The sequence below is a fragment of the Rhinatrema bivittatum genome, unplaced genomic scaffold (genome assembly GCF_901001135.1).
Source record: "Rhinatrema bivittatum unplaced genomic scaffold, aRhiBiv1.1, whole genome shotgun sequence".
Taxonomy (NCBI): domain Eukaryota; kingdom Metazoa; phylum Chordata; class Amphibia; order Gymnophiona; family Rhinatrematidae; genus Rhinatrema; species Rhinatrema bivittatum.
The window spans coordinates 33350-54169 of NW_021820828.1; the positions used below are offsets into that span (position 1 = coordinate 33350).

The window sequence follows — 20820 nt, forward strand, 5'->3', positions numbered from 1 at the left end:
ACCCCCCTCCCCCCCCCCCCCCCCGACACACAAACCGAGGACGCCTGAGGTAGGGGAGTGAGTGAGGGAGGGGCTGCCGTGCCCGCTCCCTGCTGTACATCCCCCCCCCACGATGGCAGGGGGCGCTGTAGGCAGGTGCAGAGAGGGGGGGGGGGAAACCCGGGCATTAGCAGAGGTGCGGCGAGAGGGGCCTGGGCCTGAAGGTCGACAGCCATCGGGTGCCGTTGTGCTATAGGGAGGAGGGGGAGGAATGAGGAGAAATGCCAGGGGTGGAGAGGAGGGAAGAGAATGGGGGGAGAGCAGAAAAGAAAGGCAAGGAGAAGAGCAGGAGATGCTGAAGAGGGGGAGGCAGCTGGAGGGAGGAGAGGAGGCAGGACTCCCAGGGATAGGGTAGGGTTGCCAGCTTCCGAGAAATCCCCCCCCTGCCTCCCCACGTTCCCAGCATTTCAAATCCACACAAGGGCTAAACGTGTGTCCCCCCCCCCTTCCCCACCAGCTCAGCAAACCCCAAGGGGCCCTTTCGTAAATTTGCAATTCCCTATGTCTTACAAAGTTTGGGGCCCCCTGGTGTCGGGGAGGATTCATTGCAGGTCAGGGCACATTTTATTGGGCTGATACATAAATTATGCTTTTTCTTTTTCTCGTGTTCCTCCCTTTTGCCGTTCCCGCCGATGTCCTTTGACCTGTGCAGGGAGGGGGGAGGGAGCATCGCGGGGGGGGGGGGGGTGTGTGTGTGACGGGGGGGACGCTGGATGCCAGCTTGTGATTCCTGCCCTGGGTCAGAGTGCTAAACGCGCTTCCTTCACAGCCCTGTACGACGAAATCTGCCAGTTCCACGAGGCCTGCGGCGAAGCCCACATGAAAACCATCCTAGGGACCGGAGACCTGGGCTCCCTGACCAACGTCTACAAGGCCAGCCTGGTGGCCATGATGGCAGGTAGCGTGCAAGCTCTTCCCCCCGCTTTCTGCTTTACCCCGCGAGAGGGGTCGCTGAGTAACTAAAGTCGTTCTCGATGCCTCAGGAGGCGCCTGAGCCGGTCCTGGTCTTGTTCCGTTGCCTGCATGGACCTGCTGTGGTTTCCCCTGTGCAGCGGGACGAGAGCAGGAGCCCTCTGGTAATCCCAGTGAAGACTGGAAGAATGGCGGCCCTTACACAGACAGGACGACGAGCAGCAGCCAGGATAGTTCCTGGCATCCGTAGGTATGGGGGGGGGAGGGAAATTTAGGATCCAGGAGACAGTGAGAGTTCCCTGGTCTTTCATTTTACTGAGCCAGAACTCAATCCACAGGAAAAACTGAGCTTCAGATCTGAAATGTTAGGAGTTATTTGGAAAGGAATGGAAAATAAAACAGTGTATATCATAATACCTCTGGATATATCTATGATGTAGCTCTGCTCCTCTCATCCCTAAAATATAGACTGGAGCTGGAAAAGGTACAGAGAAGGGCGACCAAAATGATAAAGGGGATGGAACAGCTCCCCTATGAGGAAAGGCTGAAGAGGTTAGGGCTGTTCAGCTTGGAGAAGAGACGGCTGAGGGGGGATAGGATAGAGATTTATAAAATCATTGAGTAAGGTTAATGGGTAAATAGGGAATGGTTATTTACTCTTTCCAATGGTACTTGGACTAAGGGACATGCCATGAAGGAAATAGGTAGCACAATTAAAACAAATCAGAGAAATTATTTTTTTTACTCGACGCACAATTAAAATGTGTAATTTGTTGCCAGAGGACGTGGCGATTAGCGTAGCTGGGTTTAAAATGGGGTTGGACAACCTGGAAGAAAATTGCATAAACCTTTATTAGCCACTGCTGCTCTCTGGGAGTGAGCAGTAAATAGTGCGTCTACTCTTTGGGATTTGCTGGGTCCTTGTGACCTGGACCTGCCACTGTCGGAGACAGGATGCTGGGCTTGATGGACCCTTGGTCTCAGCCAGCCCAGTAGTAGGAGCAGGAGGACTGGGGTCGTCTACCACTGAGGTGGTGACGTTGGCACGAGTCTCTCAGCCGCTGTCCTCCCCGTCTCTGGCCGTGCTGAGAACCAGACTGTAGCTTGGAAAGAAAGAAAGGGGGTTTTGAATCGCTTTAGCACAGCCCCTGCCGTTTGCCACAGAGGTCTGCTCCCGGTACAGCACGGGGAGGAGAGTGGGAGGTGGGATGAGGTCTGTGCATCCCTGGGTCAGAGCTGGGCCGCGCAGGAAGCCCTCCCGCAGCTTCGCTTGGTGACCCGCTCTCCCTTCTCGCACCTTGCTTCTCCCGGATTTAGCAGGTGGGATACCAGAGCCGGTTATCCGCCGCTGAACGGTATTGCGGGCAGGGCTGTCGTGCACGCGAGACGCTCTTCCTGCCTTTGCTGTGCGATGACCCGGGCTTCCTTATTTGTTTGTTTCCTCAGTTTGTAGCCCGCCGATCGCCCAGTGTCAGCGGATCGCAGCCAGCGCACACAGTGCAGCACAAGCAAACCTCACGCAACGCAACCATTACCGCGCACCTCTTGAGGGGAAAAGCCCAAACGAAGCAATAACCTTCCCAGTAAAATGCGAGCCTCCCTGCTCTGCTTGCCCGGATCCGGTGCGCAGTTCTGTGGCTCTGGGGGCGAGGCTGAGTGCGGGCTTACTCCTGTCTACACGCATGTGACTTTACTCTCGGTCTGACGCCCCTCCGTGCAAACTCCATGAAAGCGTTAGCTATTCCTCCCCTGATGCGGGGGCGGTGCAGAAAGCTCTGAAGGCCTGACTCCTCTTTCCTTACTGCGGGAGGTTTAACGTCTGACTCGGAGGTGGAATGAAAGTGAGCGCGCGTCTCGGGGGCTGGTGCCGGCCTGTGCAGTCCAGAAGCCGCGCTGGCCAAGCACTGCCGCCAGAACTGTGAGTTCACTTTCATTCCCTCTCTGACCCAGGAGTCCAAGCAGAGCGCTGGGTGCCCGAGGGACTCTACTGCCCCTTACTCACCCCCCAGCTGAGGTCTCCCTTTAATTTTTATGCACTTGGATCAGGGTTTCTGGGCATCAGTCCTGTTGCATCCATGCTCATGGGCCAACGTAATAAGGCTGATTGCACGGTTCTGCTCGTGTGTCTGCGCATTTTCTGGTTTGTGTCAGGTTTGTTAACCTCGGATACATTAACATAACATTAACTTACCGTGTCAGGAGTTAACTCAGTTTTTACCATGTGGGTAAAGAAAGTATGAGAGACACAGGCTGGGTGTTTCCATTAGGCTGACTGGGCAGTTGCCGAGAGTGCCAACCATTAGGATCAGCAAAGAGCAGCCGTGTGGGGCTGCGAGCAGAGCCCATCCTCCTCGCAGCTGAGATTTGGAGATGGGGCTACAACCGGAGCCCATCCTGCCCTAGCAGAAGACAGAGAGAGAGGCTGGGGAGGCCCAGAATGAGACTGAGAGCCTATGTGAGTGAGCAAGAGATTGGAAGTATGTGTGTGTCTGTATGTGAGGGCACCTCTGTGCGTGTGTGTGTGTATGAGAGAGCGAGGGAGCGGAGCCTGTGTGTGTGCATGCATGGTCAAGACATAGAGTCTGTGTGTGGGGGTGAGAGAGCGAGACAGAAGGACCCTGTATGAGGATGTTTGTGAGAGAGAGGGAGCCTCTATGAGGGAGTGTGTATGTGTGAGAGAGGGAGGGAGCTTGTATGTGGATGTGTGTGAGTAAGAGGGATTGGGTGTATGAGGGAGCAAGGGTGCATGTGTGGTAAGAGAAGAGAGCCTGTCTGAAGGGGTTTGTGTGAGTGAGACAAGGAATCTGTGTGTATGTGTGAGAGAGGGAGCTTGTATGTGGATGTGTGTGAGTAAGAGGGATTGGGTGTATGAGGGAGCAAGGGTGCATGTGTGCTAAGAGAGAGCCTGTCTGAAGGGGGGTTTGTGTGAGTGAGACAAGGAATCTGTGTGTCTTTGAGAGAGAGAGAGAGAGAGGGGACCTGTCTGAGAGAATGAGGGTGGGTGTGGGATCAAAAGAGCATGTGTGTGTGTGTTTGGTAGTGTGCATGTATGGGAGAGCCTGTGTGCTTGTGTGTGTGTGTATATGAGAAGGAGAAAGTTTGTTCACAACAATCCCCACTCCCCACCCCATCAGCTAATCCTCGACAATCTCAGGGCATCAGGAAATCAAACGTTCCCAGGAGGGGAGAGTAGTTGATTTTATATCCTTGTTAGATTTAATTATTGGGTGTTATTTGACACGTGTGCTGTTTTTCAATATTGTTTTGGAGGTTGGAACATTATTTTAAAATTTTGAGTTTTTAATTATTGGATATTCTATATATCAGCTGTTTTGAAATATTCTTTTCACTAGTATGCTTTTACTATTATTGATATTTTATATTTCTTGATTTTATTGTTTGATATTTTATGAAGAATGGCAGTGTTTCTCTTTTTCCCATTGTTGTGCTGCATCCAGAATCTAATGTCATGATTTCCTGTTCAGTTTTTGTCTACATATTTTTCATGTTTACCTTTTGGTCTCTCTATTCTGTATTTGGTGAGGTTGTGTCTGTGTGATGCACGCATGATTGGACTTGAGGAATTTTGTTAGCGGGGAGTTACTGTGTAGGGTTCTATGGGAGCTAGACTTGCTCTGTTCTCTAATAGGAGGTGTACTGGTGTTTTAGGGCCTGGTTGCCTTTTCATGGGTGAGGTTGTAACCCTTTTGAGTGCTGGTACTTAGTGCTGTTTTGGTGTGGGGGGGCTTACTGTCTTGTAATTGTAATTCACTTTATTCTTGGCTTTGAGTGCCAAGCCTACACCCAACACGCGTTACAATAGCCCTAATACCGTATGGGCTCCAAGTGTCTTTTTTTTTTCTTTTTAGCAGGGTTTTCTGGTGGACATACAATAGGTATCTTTACATGCATTGCTGTAAGTGATATTTTTATCTTTGAATGTCGTTTTTCATGTAAAATCTGTTGTTATAAATGCGAGATTTTTACTTGTGTGGGGACCCAAGGCGGCAGGTTTGTCTTCGTTGCCTGATACCATTGCACCGGCCCGGGAGATGCTTAGCATACGCGCTTCTCTCACTTTTATTCCATCGGCGCCTCTGTGAAGGAGCTTCAGAGGACCTGCGTTATCTTTTCCACGGTTCTTCATTTTGAATTTTTTGGGGCATAACTTTCTAACTGCAGAGTGGAAATGTTAAACATTTTTTTACTGAGGTGTGGATAGATCTTTTCTTTTCTTTTCTGCCTTTATCTGCAGAGTAGCACAGAAGTGAATAAGGGGTGAACCCTGCGGGGAAAATCATGGAGCAGAGCTGCCCCCGCTGAAGCTTGCGCGCCGGGCGCTGCTCTCCCCGGCGGTGGGGATGGCACTTCCTCCTTCCCTGAAGCGCTGGGCCCTGACGCACCGTGGTTCCAGCGGGGAAAGGGTTTCTAAGGAACGGAGCTGATGTCTGAAACGGTTTCAAACCATCGGTCGTCGAGCCCGCGCGTCTCTCTCTCATCCGATTCAGCACGCGCTGGACGTCCACACCCCCCCCCCCATGCAGGCGTTACCCCACTGGTCGATAAGACGCCGAGCTCGGACATCGATCTGCCTCATTGATTGATTTATAAAGGAGACATCAATTTCTAGGAAGGCATCAAACTTCCCTTCATGGAGAGAGAGAGATTTCTACGGAATAGCTTGAGCCGTGGCGAGCAGACGTTATCTATTAATGAGTTCTCAAGACAGGGATATTATTAACTAACGTGGCGGGCATTGTGACGGATCCTGCAAGATTAACAGCCACTAACTTCTGGCAAGGTGATTGTGCTCTCTGTGCCGGGGGGAAGGCGTTTAGCTCTCTAGGCCTTGTCACTGCCAAGGGCCATCGTTGAGCAAGGCAGGCCCCAACGCTGGGAATGCAAGCGTTCGGGCCGTGTGTTCTGGCTCCAGGGTTGTCCTACAGCCGGGGGGACGGGACGGACGGGACCAGCCGTAGACTCGGTGCAGCCTCTGTTCTCGCCAAGTCAGGCAGGATACGAGTGATGAAGATGGAGCTCGCATTCAAACCTGGCAATTAGCTAAAAGCAAATTTGGACTGGCATTCAGTCACTTTAAAGATAATTAGCAGTTGCAACGCTGCCGAGCGGTCTCCAGAGGCTCCTCCTAACAGGTGCTGTGGAATAATCGGCTTTCTGCATTGTCCCTGGACCCGCTCGAGCTGCTGGGGGGAAATGGGGGGGGGGGACGGGACGGGACGTTTCTCTCTTGCTTTATGTGGGCGCTGGCTGGGAGCTCGACCGCACCAGCAGCCGCAGCAGTTTGGATCTAGTGACAAGCAAGTGTGCGGGCTGGGTTTTTGGAAAATGTTTAAAATAGGAGTTCTACCCGGGAGGTTTTCGGAGTAAAAAGAATGGAAGTCATTGGGTGCGATCCACCCACGACTGCGAGAGCGTGCAAGCTTTTACGTAGAAGCTTCCGGGCGCTGCGCTGGCGAGTATTGGAGCTGGGAGTTCTCACTAGTGTAAGCCACGTTAGCTCACATACAGATTACGCACTGGTGGCGTGCTCACACGTGTCGCGTGCTTTTCACAAGAAACTGGGATCTGAAGTGCCCCCCTCTCTCCCCGGTGCCTCTGTCCGTTCTGTGTAGGGTGACAGGTTTGGAAAGGGAGAGGCTCCCTCCAGAGTTTCTGTCACCGTGCCCTGCTGTGCATCCCAGGCTCCCCCTTGCTCTCGCACACGTTTGCCTTATCACAGAAGTCGCAGCGAAGCTGATGACGGGAGCACCGTGAAGCAGGAGAAAGCTTGGGGGTCTCTAGCTGCCGAAAAAAGTCGCCCGCCCCTGTGTTCGGGGGAAGAGCTCACCAGCGTAAGACCAGGATCCTTTCCAAAATCTCGGCGCACCCCCTCCCAGCAGAGTCGCTCTGGAAATCGGAGGAAGGTGGACGACGGTAGTCGAGGACGCGGCTGCGCAGTCACAAGATGGAAGAAAGATTTCCTCGCCCCCCCCCCGTCTTCTCATTCTCAGGGCAGGGGCCCTGCCTCTCACCCTCTCCTCCTTCTTATAGACCGAAGGAGTTTGATGTCTGCCGTGAGCGAGTTCCCGCGGCTGCTTGCTCCCTACCTGGGGAGACCCGCTGAGCAAGGCCGCCTTACTTGAAATAAAAACCCAGAAACGCACCTCTCTGCCGTTTCTGGAGCAGAATGCCGAGCTGACGATACGTTTTGCTAATAATCGCAGCTTAAGCTGATTATTCTGGTAATGGCAGAAGATATTGTTCCGGGAAAGTGAAGGCACTGCTTACAAGAAGTGCTCATTTTTAATCTCTGCTTGTTTCGGCGACATCTGAATGAGATTTTGAAAATTGAATAATAATTTGATTCGTTAATCTTTTGAAGCTAGTAATTTTATTTTGCCCCCTTCGCAGTCTCTGAGGCTCACAAATGAATAGAAGCTTCATTACCACAGTCTGCACTTAATAACCATTATCCATTATCTTGTAATTAAGACTCCCTGTAACGAATCATGAGGACAATGCAAAAATACATAGTACATTTCTTTAATGAACTGGAAAATGTTCATCTTGTTCTCTTTAGTAATGAGTTGCTGAATAGTCATTAAATCCACTGGAGAATAGAAGGAGATGGATTTTGAAGACCGTCTTCAGTTTGTGGTTAATCTGTTAGAATTAAAATTTCATCTTCTATTTTTATCAACAGCTGATTAAAAGTCATTCTGTTTGGCCAAATTGATTAGAAAAACCATATACAAGGGCAGCTGTTGTTTAATGGGAGTTTTAATGAGACTTGTAATTACAGGATGTACAAAAGCTCCCGACCAGCTGAAAGGCGCAAAATGCATTGCTAAGGGAGGATGCGCCCCGATCGTCCGCCCCTCACACTGTGTGTCTGCACAGCTTGCCTTGTTTCACCAGTGCGCTGGGTACTGCTTGACCTTCCCTGTCCTCCTCTTACCGGTTCTTCAGTGAGAAACAGAAACCAACCTGTGTCAGGCCCGCCCCCTCCCCGCTCGGCGTCGCAGGAGCAGCTCTCCCGGGAAACAGCAGGCCTTGCCCCCGCTTCCACCTATTAAACGTCCGAAGCAGGAAACCGCTGGCTTGCTGGCAGCATCTCTTCCCTGCTACCAGGGAGGATTTAAAAGGCCTCGTTTTGTTGCCAGGAAGACTGCGGTGGAAGGTCGCGTAACCTCTTAGGGTGATGGGAGGAGGGGGTGAGCGCAGGGTCAGCAGAGCCCGCTCCTGGCCTTACCCCGTGGGGTGCGGGGAAGGGCTCCACGTGCCACCCTCCACCTCCTAGTCCTGCACATGACATTACAAGGAGCGGGTAAAACTTGAGAATATTTCCTTATGTGACCGGCCCTCTGCTTTCCTTCCCCAGGTTCTGATTTCATCAAAACTTCCACAGGGAAAGAAGCGGTGAATGCAATCTTCCCTGTGGCGTTGGTAATGGTGCGAGCCATCAGGGACTTCCACCAGAAAACTGGTATTAAGGTAGATATATATATATATATTTATGTATTTTTAAATACCCCATGCATCTTCTTGGAAATGGAGATAATCCAGTTTAAGATACGGGCTTAACCCCCTATTACCAGAGATGGCTTTTCTGAGACACAGCGCAAGTGAATCGCATGATTAAGATAAATGTTTAATTTTACTTTTCGCAGAATGAATTTCTGATCTTTTGTTAGCGGGAAGTGACTGTGAAGTGGGTGGGAGGGGACATCCCCATCCCCCTTGTTCCGAGTGGAGGTGCATGGAAGGCTTCTTTTTAATGAGCAGACGGCTTTCTGCCGCGTCCTCGCTTAATAGAGAAGGGGACGTTGAAGCAGGAAGGCCAGGGCTGGCGAGTCGTGGGACTGAATGATGAGCTGTGGCTGGAGCAGGAGAAGCAGACGGCACGGTGGGAGCTTAATCCTGCCCGAGCGACGCTCGAGGACACACACACACACGTCGGTTTTCAGTGGGGGAAACCCCAGCTCCAGAGAGCGCTCTTACGTTGAGCAGGAGAAGGCGAATCCTCGGGGAGGTGAACTTATTAAGCACACCGAGGGAAGGCTGTGGGGAGGAGGCAGAGAGTTTCTGGAGCCGTGGGAAGTGGGTGCGGTGCGAGTTTTCGCGTTTTTGGCGGAAGCAGCCGGATGTGCTCCGTGGATGACGGAGGCGGTGACCTGGCTCTGGTCTTGGCTTCAGACGCTAGTTTTGTGGCACGGTCTATTGATGTGGGGGAAGGGCACCCCTTAGGGTAGACGGGGGGGGGGGGGGGGGGGCGCGTTGGAAGTTTTGCCTTCATCCCTGTTAGCCTGGTTCTGGATTTCACCTCGGCCGCCTGACCCTGGGTGGTTTGACGGTCTGTGGAGAGGAAATGTCGCTTCTGATGCTCAGAGTGTCGTCCGCTTTACCTTCCAGGTGCAAGGCTGCGAGGTGAGCTTTAGGGTCACGATGTTTGATTTCACTGAAAGGGCACCTGAGACCGCTCGTATGACATGGAGGTCGGAGCTCCATTTAGGGGGACATTTGCTATCGGTGGTATCGTTGCTTCCCCAGTACACGACGGCCGAGGAAAGATTCAGAATCTGCAAAGTCCCCTGATGGAGTTAGCCTGATCCCATCTCATCTTCTCAGCGCCTCTGAAGTCAGGGATGGGGAAAATAGGTGTTCCCTGTACGTAACAGGATCGGTCCAGACCGCTGGTTGTGTCTCCCTTCCAGCAGATGGAGTCAGAGAAAAAAAGCTGAAAAGGCACCCTCTCTTACACTGGTGTGGCACCTGCGATCCCTGAGTATTTCTCTGACTCCAGCAGAGGAGGGTGACAGACACTGCGGTCCTGATCCTTTAAAAAAAAAAAAGAAAACAAGAAAAACGAAGCAAAGTAGAAATGATAAGACCTAATGGTGTTTGTTTCTGACAGTGGCTAAATCAAGTTTTCTTTCTGGAGGTGAAGCAGACTCGGTCCTCCCGAGGCTGCGGAGGCGGCACTCGCATCCCCTGGGTGTAGTCAAACCACTGTGCGATGGCGAGGTCCTGTGGCTGGAGGGATCTGGAAGGATCCCCGGTGACGTGAAGGGGGGGAGGGCATGGGACAGAGGAAATAAACCCCCCGGGTATTTATGAACGAAGGCTGCTGCCGCCAGGTCCCTGTCCTGGTTCTGACCCGAGCCGGAGGAAACTGCTGGGCCCTCCTCCCCACCCCCTTCGGTTAATAGCGCCTCTCGTTTAGGGAAGAATTTGGAAAAACCTGTAGGCACACCTGGGGTTTTTGGAAATCCCCCCCAGGGGCTGTGCGCGATCCCGTTTCCCGTTTCCATGCAGACTCCCGGTTCTGAAAGGTTTTGCGCGCACCCTGCCCAGGCGTAAATGTGCCCCCGCCTTGCATGGGCCTTTCTAAAGTGCAGGAGCGTGAAGGAGCTCTAGCAGCACCGCCCCCGTGGGCGCCGGCGTGACGCGAAACGTGGACGCCGGCCTCCTTTAGCTGCCCCAGACCCTAGCAGGTCAAGCTAACCGGGATATTCAGCGGGAAACTTGCCCTGGGTGACTATTGTCTCCTGGCCGGGCAGTGCCCCGGCTAAATTTAACCCCCCGCCCCTGAACCCCCCTCTCTTATATCCCGGTAACTTTTATCCGTTCAGCAGGGCTGGAAAGTGAAACCTCAGGGTTTCTCCAGCTGAGCCCCGACCTTTCAATATTGACCTCCTGGTGTTTATGATGATGACGATTTGACAAATATTTATTTTTAGGCGTCCATGAAGCTTGTATAGAAACTGGGGGCGAGCCGGGAAATGTGATCCTGTGTTGCGGTGACGAGCCCCCATCCGTTATCTGTGCGTCTGCATGTCGGCAGGGTATCGCCGGCAAAGTCCCTGGTGTGATCAGGGCGCGCTGGAGAAGGGGCAGAACGGCGAAGCTTTGCTCCGACTTCAGTGCCTATTAGAGTCTTCGTCTTGAGAGAGGGTGGGAACGTAGCCACCGCGGAGGAGGATGGACTTCACGCCCCCACGGGACCATCCTGACGGGCAGCAGGGATGCTCCCGTGGAGGTGGGCAGTGTGGTACTGAGGGGGGACTTGAGTGCAGCCTCCAAGGGGCTCCGCAGGGTCCCATTGTCTGTACCAGACTGGAGCTCTGAGAGTCGGGTCCGGCGAGGATGTGTCGTCCTCTCCTCTGATAGCCGGCCGCCGAAAAAAGGTTCAAAGGCACAATGCAAGTCACAGCGGGCTGCATTTTCAGAGCGGCTCCGTTGGGATCTTGTGACATCCCGCCTGCTGGTCCCTGTGAGACCCGCGAAGGGATCGCCAGCCCTGTGTTCCCATGGAAGGCTTGCAGCGACGGCCTGGTGAGGTGACGAATCTGCAAGCAGCCGCAGCGTCATGCGCACTCCGGCGCAGCAGCCTGACGATGGTCGGGGACAGCGCCGTGGTCTGAGACACCTCTGTCCAGGAGAAAGCAGGAACACGGCTGACTCTGTTCCCTTATTCCTTTTTTTGTCGTTCTAGGTTGGATTTAAGCCGGCCGGAGGCATTCGCAGTGCAAAGGAGGCTCTGGCCTGGCTCTCGCTGATGAAGGAAGAGCTTGGATGCGAGTGGCTGAAGCCGGAGCTCTTTCGCCTGGGAGCCAGCGCCTTGCTGGGAGATATCGAGAGACAGGTTGGTTATAAACGCGTTCAGCCTGGAAGAGGTTCTGTAATAGAGGGAGCCTCACAGGTCCTGTCTTCAGAAAGCAGAGTTCTTGCACTAAACCCGTGCAGTGAATGCTCTGCTCCAGAAAGGATTAGAAGTAGCATTAAACAGAAGCTCCTGCTTTTAATGTTTTCCAGGCTGCAACACTTTCTTTCAAGTCAAAATACGCACAAATTCTATAACCTTCGTAGACCAAATAGTGACGCATTTAATGCACTCCTAAACACGCTGCACGGTTCCCATCTCGCGTCCGTTAAGGTTTTGCCTTCGTAATTAGAATGTCAACATTTTAAAATGCCCAAATCCCGTAGAAAGGCATTCTGGGATTACAGAGGAATGCAGTTTGCAACGTGTTGTGGTGATTTGATTTGAGGATACAAAGGTAGGCACGAACGACCTTATTTACTGGGGGGTTTTCCCCGTTGCCTATTTATTCCTTACAAATTGATAAAAACCAGTCACAAATGCAGTGCTTGAGGGAGCGCGATGTGCAGTTAGACCAAAAGTTTCTCTTACGGTCTGCAGGCAGCTACACCTGTCTGTCTGTCTGTTGATATCTGCACAAGCCGTCTCCCTAGGGCAGTGTTGGGAAGATGAGGCCGTGAGCCTCGGAAGGTAACCAGCTACCGTCTACGTAAGCTTCATCATATTTTTTGAATTCCTGTAAGGGTGTCCTGGGTAGGTGCCCAGTTACATAGGCAAGAAACCACATAACTGCTGCTTTTTTTTTAAATGAAGCTGGGCATCACGTTTGAAGTTAATGAAAGGCGAAAAGGCACAGGGCTGCCCTCAGCTGCATTGCATGACTCCAGCTACGCAAGCATCAGATGCTGGCATGGAAAAAAAGAAACTGCAAGAGTCTGGAAACTTTAAGCGAGGTGTTAACCTTTTGTGAGTGACATAAAGAAAGGATTGTTGGGAAGGTTTGTCTTTTTATCCATGATTCCAAAATCTGTAACAGGGTGAACAGCCAGGAAGGAGTGAAGAACATGAGGAGGGATCCAGCAAAGCTCGAGGAATGGTCTAGGGTCTGGCAGCTAAGATTTAATGCTAGAAATGCAGAGTAATGCATTCAGGATGCACAGAAACCCAAGGGAGAGGTGCAGTATTGGAGGTGAAATTCTTCTAAGCACAAAGGAAGAGCAGGATCTGGGGTGATTGTATCTGATGATCTTAAGGAGGCCAAACAGGAGGATAAAGTGATGGTAAAATCCAGAAAGATGCTCGGCTGCACAGGGAGAGGAAGGGTCAGCAGAGAAAGGGAGGTGACCCTGCCCCTGTACAGGTCCCTGGTGAGACCTCACTGGGAATACTGAGCACAGTTCTGGAGACCCCACCTTCATAGGATATAAACAGGATGGAGTCGCTCCAGAGGGAGCTACTAAACTGGGCAGACGGGGAGAGACTTAAAGATCTAAACCTGTACACCCTGGAGGAAAGGTGAGCGAGGGGAGATATGAGGACATTCAAATATCTCAAAGGTTTCCATGCACAGGAGGTGTCTTTTACAATGGAAAGGAGGCTCTGGAATGAGAGGTCATGAGATGAGGGTGACGGGGGGTAGACTCAGGAGTAATCTTAGGAAATATTTCTGTACAGAGAGGGTGGTGGATGCATGGAGTGGCCTCCCAGTGGAGGTGGTGGAGACAAACCAGTATCTGAATTCAGGTAGCATGGGACAAATACAGAGGATCTGTAAGGAAGTGATGCTGAACTGGTCAGCTGATGATTTGTGACCTGAAGCTTGGGCAGGGAAGAGGATTTTACAGGTGGGCCAGGAGGCCTAACAGGGTGAACCTTAGTGTAGAACTATATCCACTTCATGCAGATCGGGACCGACAACCTCATCTGATCTGCCCAATGTCAGGCGTGTGGCAGTGCTATCGACCCCAGCTGATCTCTGGCTTTCCCCTCACTTCTTCACAACTAAAGATCCTCTCTGCCCTTATCCGAGGCTGCTTGAATTCTGTTACTGTGTTTGGCTTCACCACCTCCACTGGAAGGCCATAAGAGGTGCAATGCTAGGTCAGACCAAGGTCCATCAACCCAGCATCCTGTCTCCGACAACGCTGAATAATTTTGTTTCACCTGCAGATTTATTCACCTCTTGTCGTTCCCTTTTCTAGAACATTTATGAGTGTGTTAAATAGCACAGGTCCCAATCTCCCCTTGCAACCTTTCTCCATTCAGAAAACAGATTATTTAGGCCTAGCTTCTGTTTCCAGCCTTTTAATCGAAGGATTCAGAGTCCGATCCCATCACTTTTTATATTCCTGAGGAGTCTCTCATATGGGACTTTATTTCTGCCTTCTGAAATATCAGCCGGATCACCTTCATGTACATTTACACCTTCAAAAAAACTCTAAAAGATTTGTAAGACCAGAATTTCCCTTGCTAAAAACATGTCAACTCTCCCCCATTAACCCAGGCCTATTTATAGGGCCAATGTTTTGTTTTTGAGAATAGATTCTACCATTTTGCCCATCACCAACGTCAGGCTCACTGGTCTATAATTTCCTGGATCACTTCTGGAGCCCTTTTTAAAGAACGGTGCTAATTGGCCAGTGTTCAGTCTTCATGGCTATATTAAATGATAGGTTACAGATTTGCAATTTCTTGTTTTAGTTCTTTGAGGAATCTGAAGTGATTGCCATCTGGTCCTAGTGATTTGTTATTCTTTAGTTTGTCAAGTTTGATCTGTTACATCCTCCTTTATCGCACAGATCTGTTTAATTTGCTCAAAATCATCACCCCCCAAGAATGTTTCAGGTGTGGGTCTGTCCCCAACGTCCTCAGTAAAGAGTGAGGCAAAGAATTAATTCTGTTCTTCTGCTATTTGCCGACCTCCTTCAGCACCCTTATACCCCTCGGTCATCTGGCGGCCCGGCTGGCTCCCTCACAGGCGTTTTGCTTGAAATGTACTTGAAAAAGTGGTTATTTTTACATCACAGAGATCATGTGATGCTGACTGCATCCAAACCTCTGATTTCCTTATCAAAGTAAGAGTCAAATTTGAAATCTGTTAATAGCTGAAATACAAATCCAATTTATTCAGCTAAACCTCTTGGTTGCCAAGAATCCAAAGATTACTTACGTTACATATCTGCGGGATCAATCTTTCCTACTGATGCACAAACCCCTGTAAAGCTGACTGGGCTTTATCTTTAAAAAAACAAACAACAAAAAAAAAGGAATGGAAAAGCCTTGTAGATTAGAAAGTAGAGAGATTTGACCGGATGAATATTTAGAGATGAGTGTCTTACCCAAAACCTTGCGTCTGCTTCAGGCATTTCCTGGAATGTGATTAAAAATCCAGGCCGTGTAGACTTTGCGTGGCTGAAGGGCCTCCCTCACTCCCCGAGTCCCTAACTTCATGCATTGTGCAGTCAGAGATGGCAGGGGGCAAAGCACAAGCAGGTCCTGGTGTTTCAGTCATTACCCAAAACCTCTAAATTAGCGGGGGCAGGGAGAGAGAGGTCTTGGAGTCACCACATGTTCGTTTTGCCACGGCTTATGAAAGAGGTGAAACCAATTCAACCACCATCTTGTCCTCGCTCGCATCTGCGTTCCCAGCGTTTTCCTGCCCCCGTTACGAGAGAATCCAGGTTTTCCACTCAGGATTTTGTAAACACGTCAGAAGCCGAAAATTCAGTAGGTGGGACAATTAATATGTCATAAAGATCCTTTTGAAAAGATTAAAATTCACCGTGAGCTCCCAGCGAGAGCATTATTGCAGCTTCGCACTCATCATTTTCTTTTTAACACCCTTATTTTGACTAAAGAGACAGACCTGTGACAAACTGTGAAAAGATTTTTCACAACGGAGTCAGTGAAGCGATTCTCTTTCTATTGTGCCCGCTCTAACAATGCACGGCAGTTCTCGCGCCTGGGAAGGAAGCTGCCTGTGCGTGTTAAACTCTCTGAAGATCGCGAGCAGTATTTTCCTCTTCCCTCTTCCTCTCTGAAGATGCGGTGTGGTGTTCTGCTAAATGCCCGTCCTGATGCCTGCCGCCTGTCGGAAGCGGTGACTCCTTCGTGCGTGCGCTGCCTGAATGCTGTGCATAGAAACATAGAAACACAGAAATGACGGCAGAAGAAGACCAAACGGCCCATCCAGTCTGCCCAGCAAGCTTCACACATCTTTTCTCTCATACTTATCTGTTTCTCTTAGCTCTTGGTTCTATTTCCCTTCCACCCCCACCATTAATGTAGAGAGCAGTGATGGAGCTGCATCCAAGTGAAATATCTAGCTTGATTAGTTAGGGGTAGTAGGGGCAGTAACCGCCGCAATAAGCAAGCTACACCCATGCTTATTTGTTTTACCCAGACTATGTTATACAGCCCTTATTGGTTGTTTTTCTTCTCCCCTGCCGTTGAAGCAGGGAGCTATGCTGGATATGCGTGAAGTATCAGGTTTTTTTTTCTCCCCTGCCATTGAAGCAGGGAGCTATGCTGGATATGCGTGAAGAATCAGTTTTTCTTCTCTCCTGCTGTTGAAGCAGAGAGCTATGCTGGAAATGGGTGATGTATCAGCCTTCTCCCCTGCCGTTGAAGCAGAGAGCCATGCTGGATATGCATCGAAAGTGAAGTATCAGGCACATTTGGTTTGGGGTAGTAACCGCCGTAACAAGCCAGCTACTCCTCGCTTTGTGATTGCGAATCCTTTTTTTCTTCACCCCTGTCGTTGAAGCTATGCAGGATATGCGTGAAGCATCAGTTTTTTGTTTTTGTTTTTTTTTTCCCCCTGCCGTTGAAGCAGAGAGCTATGCTGGAAATGCGTGATGTATCAGTCTTTCTCCCATGCCGATGAAGCAGAGAACCATGCTGGATATGCATGGAAAGTGAAGTATCAGGCACATTTGGTTTGGGGTAGTAACCGCCGTAACAAGCCAGCTACTCCCCGCTTTGTGAGTGCGAACCCTTTTTTCTTCTCCCCTGCCGTTGAAGCAGAGAACTTTGCTGTATATGCATTGAAAGTGAAGTATCAGGCTTATTTGGTTTGGGGTAGTAACCGCCGTAACAAGCCAGCTACTCCCCTCTTTGTGAGTGCAAATCCTTTTTTCCATTACCTCTTGCTGTTGAAGCTTAGAGCGATGTTGGAGTCACAGTAAGCATGTGTATGTTTATTGAATAAGGGTATTGACTCCAGGCAGTAGCCATCATTCTGGCGAGTGCAGGGAGGCTAAGGAGCCTCTTCAGTAGAGCTGGACCCGCACATTAAGGGTCTTGGTGCGTGCAGAGGGGAGCGGTCTGTGCAGTGCAGCCGCAACAGATCGTGCGTGCGGGGCAGACCGTGAGGGGGCCTTCCAGGATTAGCAGGGCTGGGGGAGGATCGGGGCTCGGAGGCCCATTTTTCTTGGTGCCGGGCAGGTGTGTGTGTGTGTGTGTGAGGGGACCTTGCACATTGTGGTAGAGTGAAAGCGGGACCGGTTAGCGTGGGGGGAGGATTTCAGGAGGTGATTAGTGAGCCTGGTAGATTTTGTTTTGTTGCCAGGCGTGTGTTACAGCTGCGGCCATGTTGGTGTGGCAGAAACTTACAGGCAGTTTTATGTGGGTAAGAAGCAACTTCTCCGTATAAAGGGGGATCTGAAAATCCCTGGCTTTAATGGGGCTGAAAGCGTGCCCTCACAATAAGTGCACTTTGGTCAGGAGAGGGAACGAGTGTGCGCAGCTTGCGTTTTCAGTTGCATGAAACACATGTCCGCAGAGTGAGCAGCTGCTCCACCCATGGCAAGTGTGAAAGTGACAGCACACGCGCTCTTTCGATTTGAATGGCGGGGCAACATCCGAGAGTAGAAAGTCTCTGCGGACTTTGTTCTAAATTGCTCCGAACGTGCAGCTGGTGAAACGTGGATTCCATCTTAAGTGCTGTTTCCCTTCCACATTACATTTTTACCGTCTCACTCGTTAAGATTTTTAGCACAGGTTTTATTGTATAGGCCCTGTGGTGAAACAGAGGTTTTGCATGCTCTGTGGTTTATTGTTCTGCCTGTGACCCTTTTCCCCCAGCGAGCTCATTTCCTGTCTGCAGGTGGTGTTTGACCTCTGCACTGTCGTTCAAACAGAGGCTTTGGAAGGTGGCTTGATCAGCATACACATCCCAGCAGCCCTGAGTGCACGCAACACTGAAACACCCTGCAGTGCCATTGGCCATAAAGCCGTTAGTATTGTGTGCCCTGATTGGCCCTGGAGACAGAGAACTTGCCCTGAGGGTTCTGAAACTCTCCAGTCTTGCCCGGGAGTACAGAGGGATCAGAGCTCTGTGCTGAGGACCTGTTCAGCCTTTTTCCTGACCTCCCCAGGCACTAACCAAGTAGTGAAAAGCGTTTAGCTAGTTTCTACTGTTTAATCCTTGTTGTTTTACCTGTTTCTGTTTGTAGTTTAAATCTTCCATCCGTGCACTGTTCTTACTTTTTCTTAATAAACTTATTAGTTTGTTAGCTCTGCCTCTCTTGGACTGACTATCGATCCCGGTATTGTCTGTGTATTTGGTCTGTGGTGTGACCCTTGGTGGTGAGGGGTCTGAGTGTCCCTAGAAACCACCAGGACATAGATTGCGGGCGGGGAAGTTGCCCAGAGGCAGGCAGGAGGTTGCCAGTGTAAGAGATGTTGTGCAGGTGCAGGGGGACCTGGGCAGGACCCTCCGAGTGGCCATAGGGTTACCCTGAACGGGTGTTAGGGGTGGCACTGAAGCCTTACATGAAAGGTCTCAAAAAGTAACCTTAGGATCATGAGTGTTTTTAGTGCTTAGAACATCAGTGAACAATTCAGGAGAGGAGCTGCAACCTGAGTCTAAGACGCTTCTCTGCCCCTGACACCCTCCTCCTCCTCCTCCTCGGGCAAGTCACTTTGTTCCCCTTTGTCTCTGGGACTCAGCTGAAAACCACACTTGCTTCAGAACCTGACCTTCTTAGTCAACAAATAACACCCTCCCCCCCCCCCCCCCCAATATATATTGTTTAAAATAAAATCACATTTCTTTTGAATGCTTTATTCTGGAGAGCTCATTGGAGAAAAATTCATGGGATAGGAGGCGATGTCCTTTTGTGGATTACAAACTGGTTAAAAGACAGGAAACAGAGAGTAGGATTAAATGGTCAATTTTCTCAGTGGAAAAGGGTAAACAGTGGAGTGCCTCAGGGATCTGTACTTGGACTGGTGCTTTTTAATATATTTATAAATGATCTGGAAAGGAATACGATGAGTGAGGTTATCAAATTTGTGGATGATACAAAATTGTTCAGAGTAGTTAAATCACAAGCAGACTGTGATACATTACAGGAGGACCTTATGAGACTGGAAGATTGGGCATCCAAATGGCAGATGAAATTTAATGTGGACAAGTGCAAGGTGATGCATATAGGGAAAAATAACCCTTGCTGTAGTTACACAATGTTGGGTTCCATATTAGGAGCTACCACCCAGGAAAGAGATCTAGGCATCATAGTGGATAATACTTTAAAATCGTCGGCTCAGTGTGCTGCAGCAGTCAAAAAAGCAAACAGAATGTTAGGAATTATTAGGAAGGGAATGGTGAATAAAACGGAAAATGTCATAATGCCTCTGTATTGCTCCATGGTGAGACCGCACCTTGAATACTGTGTACAATTCTGGTCGCCGCATCTCAAAAACGATATAGTTGCGATGGAGAAGGTACAGAGAAGGGCAACCAAAATGATAAAGGGGATGGAACAGCTCCCCTATGAGGAAAGACTGAAGAGGTTAGGGCTGTTCAGCTTGGAGAAGAGACGGCTGAGGGGGGGATATGATAGAGGTCTTTAAGATCATGAGAAGTCTTGAACGAGTAGATGTGACTCGGTTATTTACACTTTCAAATAATAGAAGGACTAGGGGGCATTCCATGAAGTTAGCAAGTAGCACATTTAAGACTAATCGGAGAAAGTTCTTTTTCACTCAACACACAATAAAGCTCTGGAATTTGTTGCCAGAGGATGTGGTTAGTGCAGTTAGTGTAGCTGGGTTCAAAAAAGGATTGGATAAGTTCTTGGAGGAGAAGTCCATTAATGGCTATTTATCAAGTTTACTTAGGGAATAGCCACTGCTAATAATGGCATCAGTAGCATGGGATCTTCTTAGTGTTTGGGTAATTGCCAGGTTCTTGTGGCCAGGTTTGGCCTCTGTTGGAAACAGGATGCTGGGCTTGATGGACCCTTGTTCTGACCCAGCATGGCAATTTCTTATGGACTTCATGGTGACTGAAAGCTTGACAGCCAGTAATGCTGTGTAGTGCTGGTTAGGAACTCCTGTCCAGTGGGGACTTGATCACTAACTCACATCGCTGCTTTCAAATCCAACTTTTGAGGGTTGTGACATCTGTTAAAGGACAATCAAAAGATGTGATGTTTGTGAAGTTTCCGACCTCGCAGGCCTCTTCTTCTTATGTGACTGTGCAACTTTCAAATCTGGAAAGTGTTGTAGCGTGGCAGTTCCACAGCAGGAACCAGCGTTACTAAGGAAGCTTAAGCCACGCAGTTTTAAGGTGGAATAAACTTTAATACACAAAGCCTTCTTTTCTTCCAGCTTTATCATCACGTGACTGGGAGATATGCAGCTCACCATGACCTACCTATGGCGTGAAAAACCCAAGATCCAACGGAAGCACGGAAGAGTGGCAAGAAGCCAGCTACAGCCTGTCGTCTTTCTGGAAAGAGGCAAAAAAGATCTACAATTACTATTACTATTTGTAAGAGAGGCACTCTTCTCAAAATAAGAGAGAGAGAGGAGCACAGCGTGAAGCTGGGTGAGGCTGAAACATGGACTACGATGCCTTTCCTAAGATGGGGAATGTCAGAAGATGGATGCCTCCAGAATTACTGTAATAAATCTGGTTTTTTTTTAAAGTAAAACGCTGTAGCTGTAACATTTTATTGGTGTAGTAAAGTACAGCAGAAGGTTGCCTGTCATGGAATGGGCGCATCCTGTGCTGTAAATGTGTGCAGTAATGACTGCGTCCTATGCTCATAGCCAGTTAGCAAACCCTGGGGTTATTAGCTTGCCCCGTTTTTCCAGGAAAGGCTGACTCAATCCTGGCTTAGCCCCATTGCGTGCATGGTTGTAAAACCAGGCCTGGATCAGCCTGTTCCAAAAATTGGAAGCTGCTGTTGACCCTGGAAAGCTCCACCACTCAGACTAAAACATGACAGCAAATAAAAATGCATTTCCAATTGTCA

At 49.8% G+C, this 20820-nt stretch overlaps 1 protein-coding gene across 2 annotated transcripts in view; it reads left to right on the forward strand.

Annotated features, from left to right (window-relative positions):
• The window catches only part of LOC115082181 (deoxyribose-phosphate aldolase-like), a 47302-nt gene extending 26482 nt beyond the window's left edge, over nucleotides 1-20820 (forward strand). Inside the window, exons 6-9 of one of the 2 annotated variants that reach the window (XM_029586435.1) lie at nucleotides 809-937; nucleotides 8333-8445; nucleotides 11447-11596; nucleotides 20171-20820. In XM_029586435.1, coding sequence (XP_029442295.1) covers nucleotides 809-937; nucleotides 8333-8445; nucleotides 11447-11596; nucleotides 20171-20227 — 449 coding nt within the window. In that variant the 3' untranslated portion in view covers nucleotides 20228-20820. The remainder of the gene's footprint in view (nucleotides 1-808; nucleotides 938-8332; nucleotides 8446-11446; nucleotides 11597-20170) is intronic. The other variant, XM_029586436.1, reaches the window with a different exon arrangement.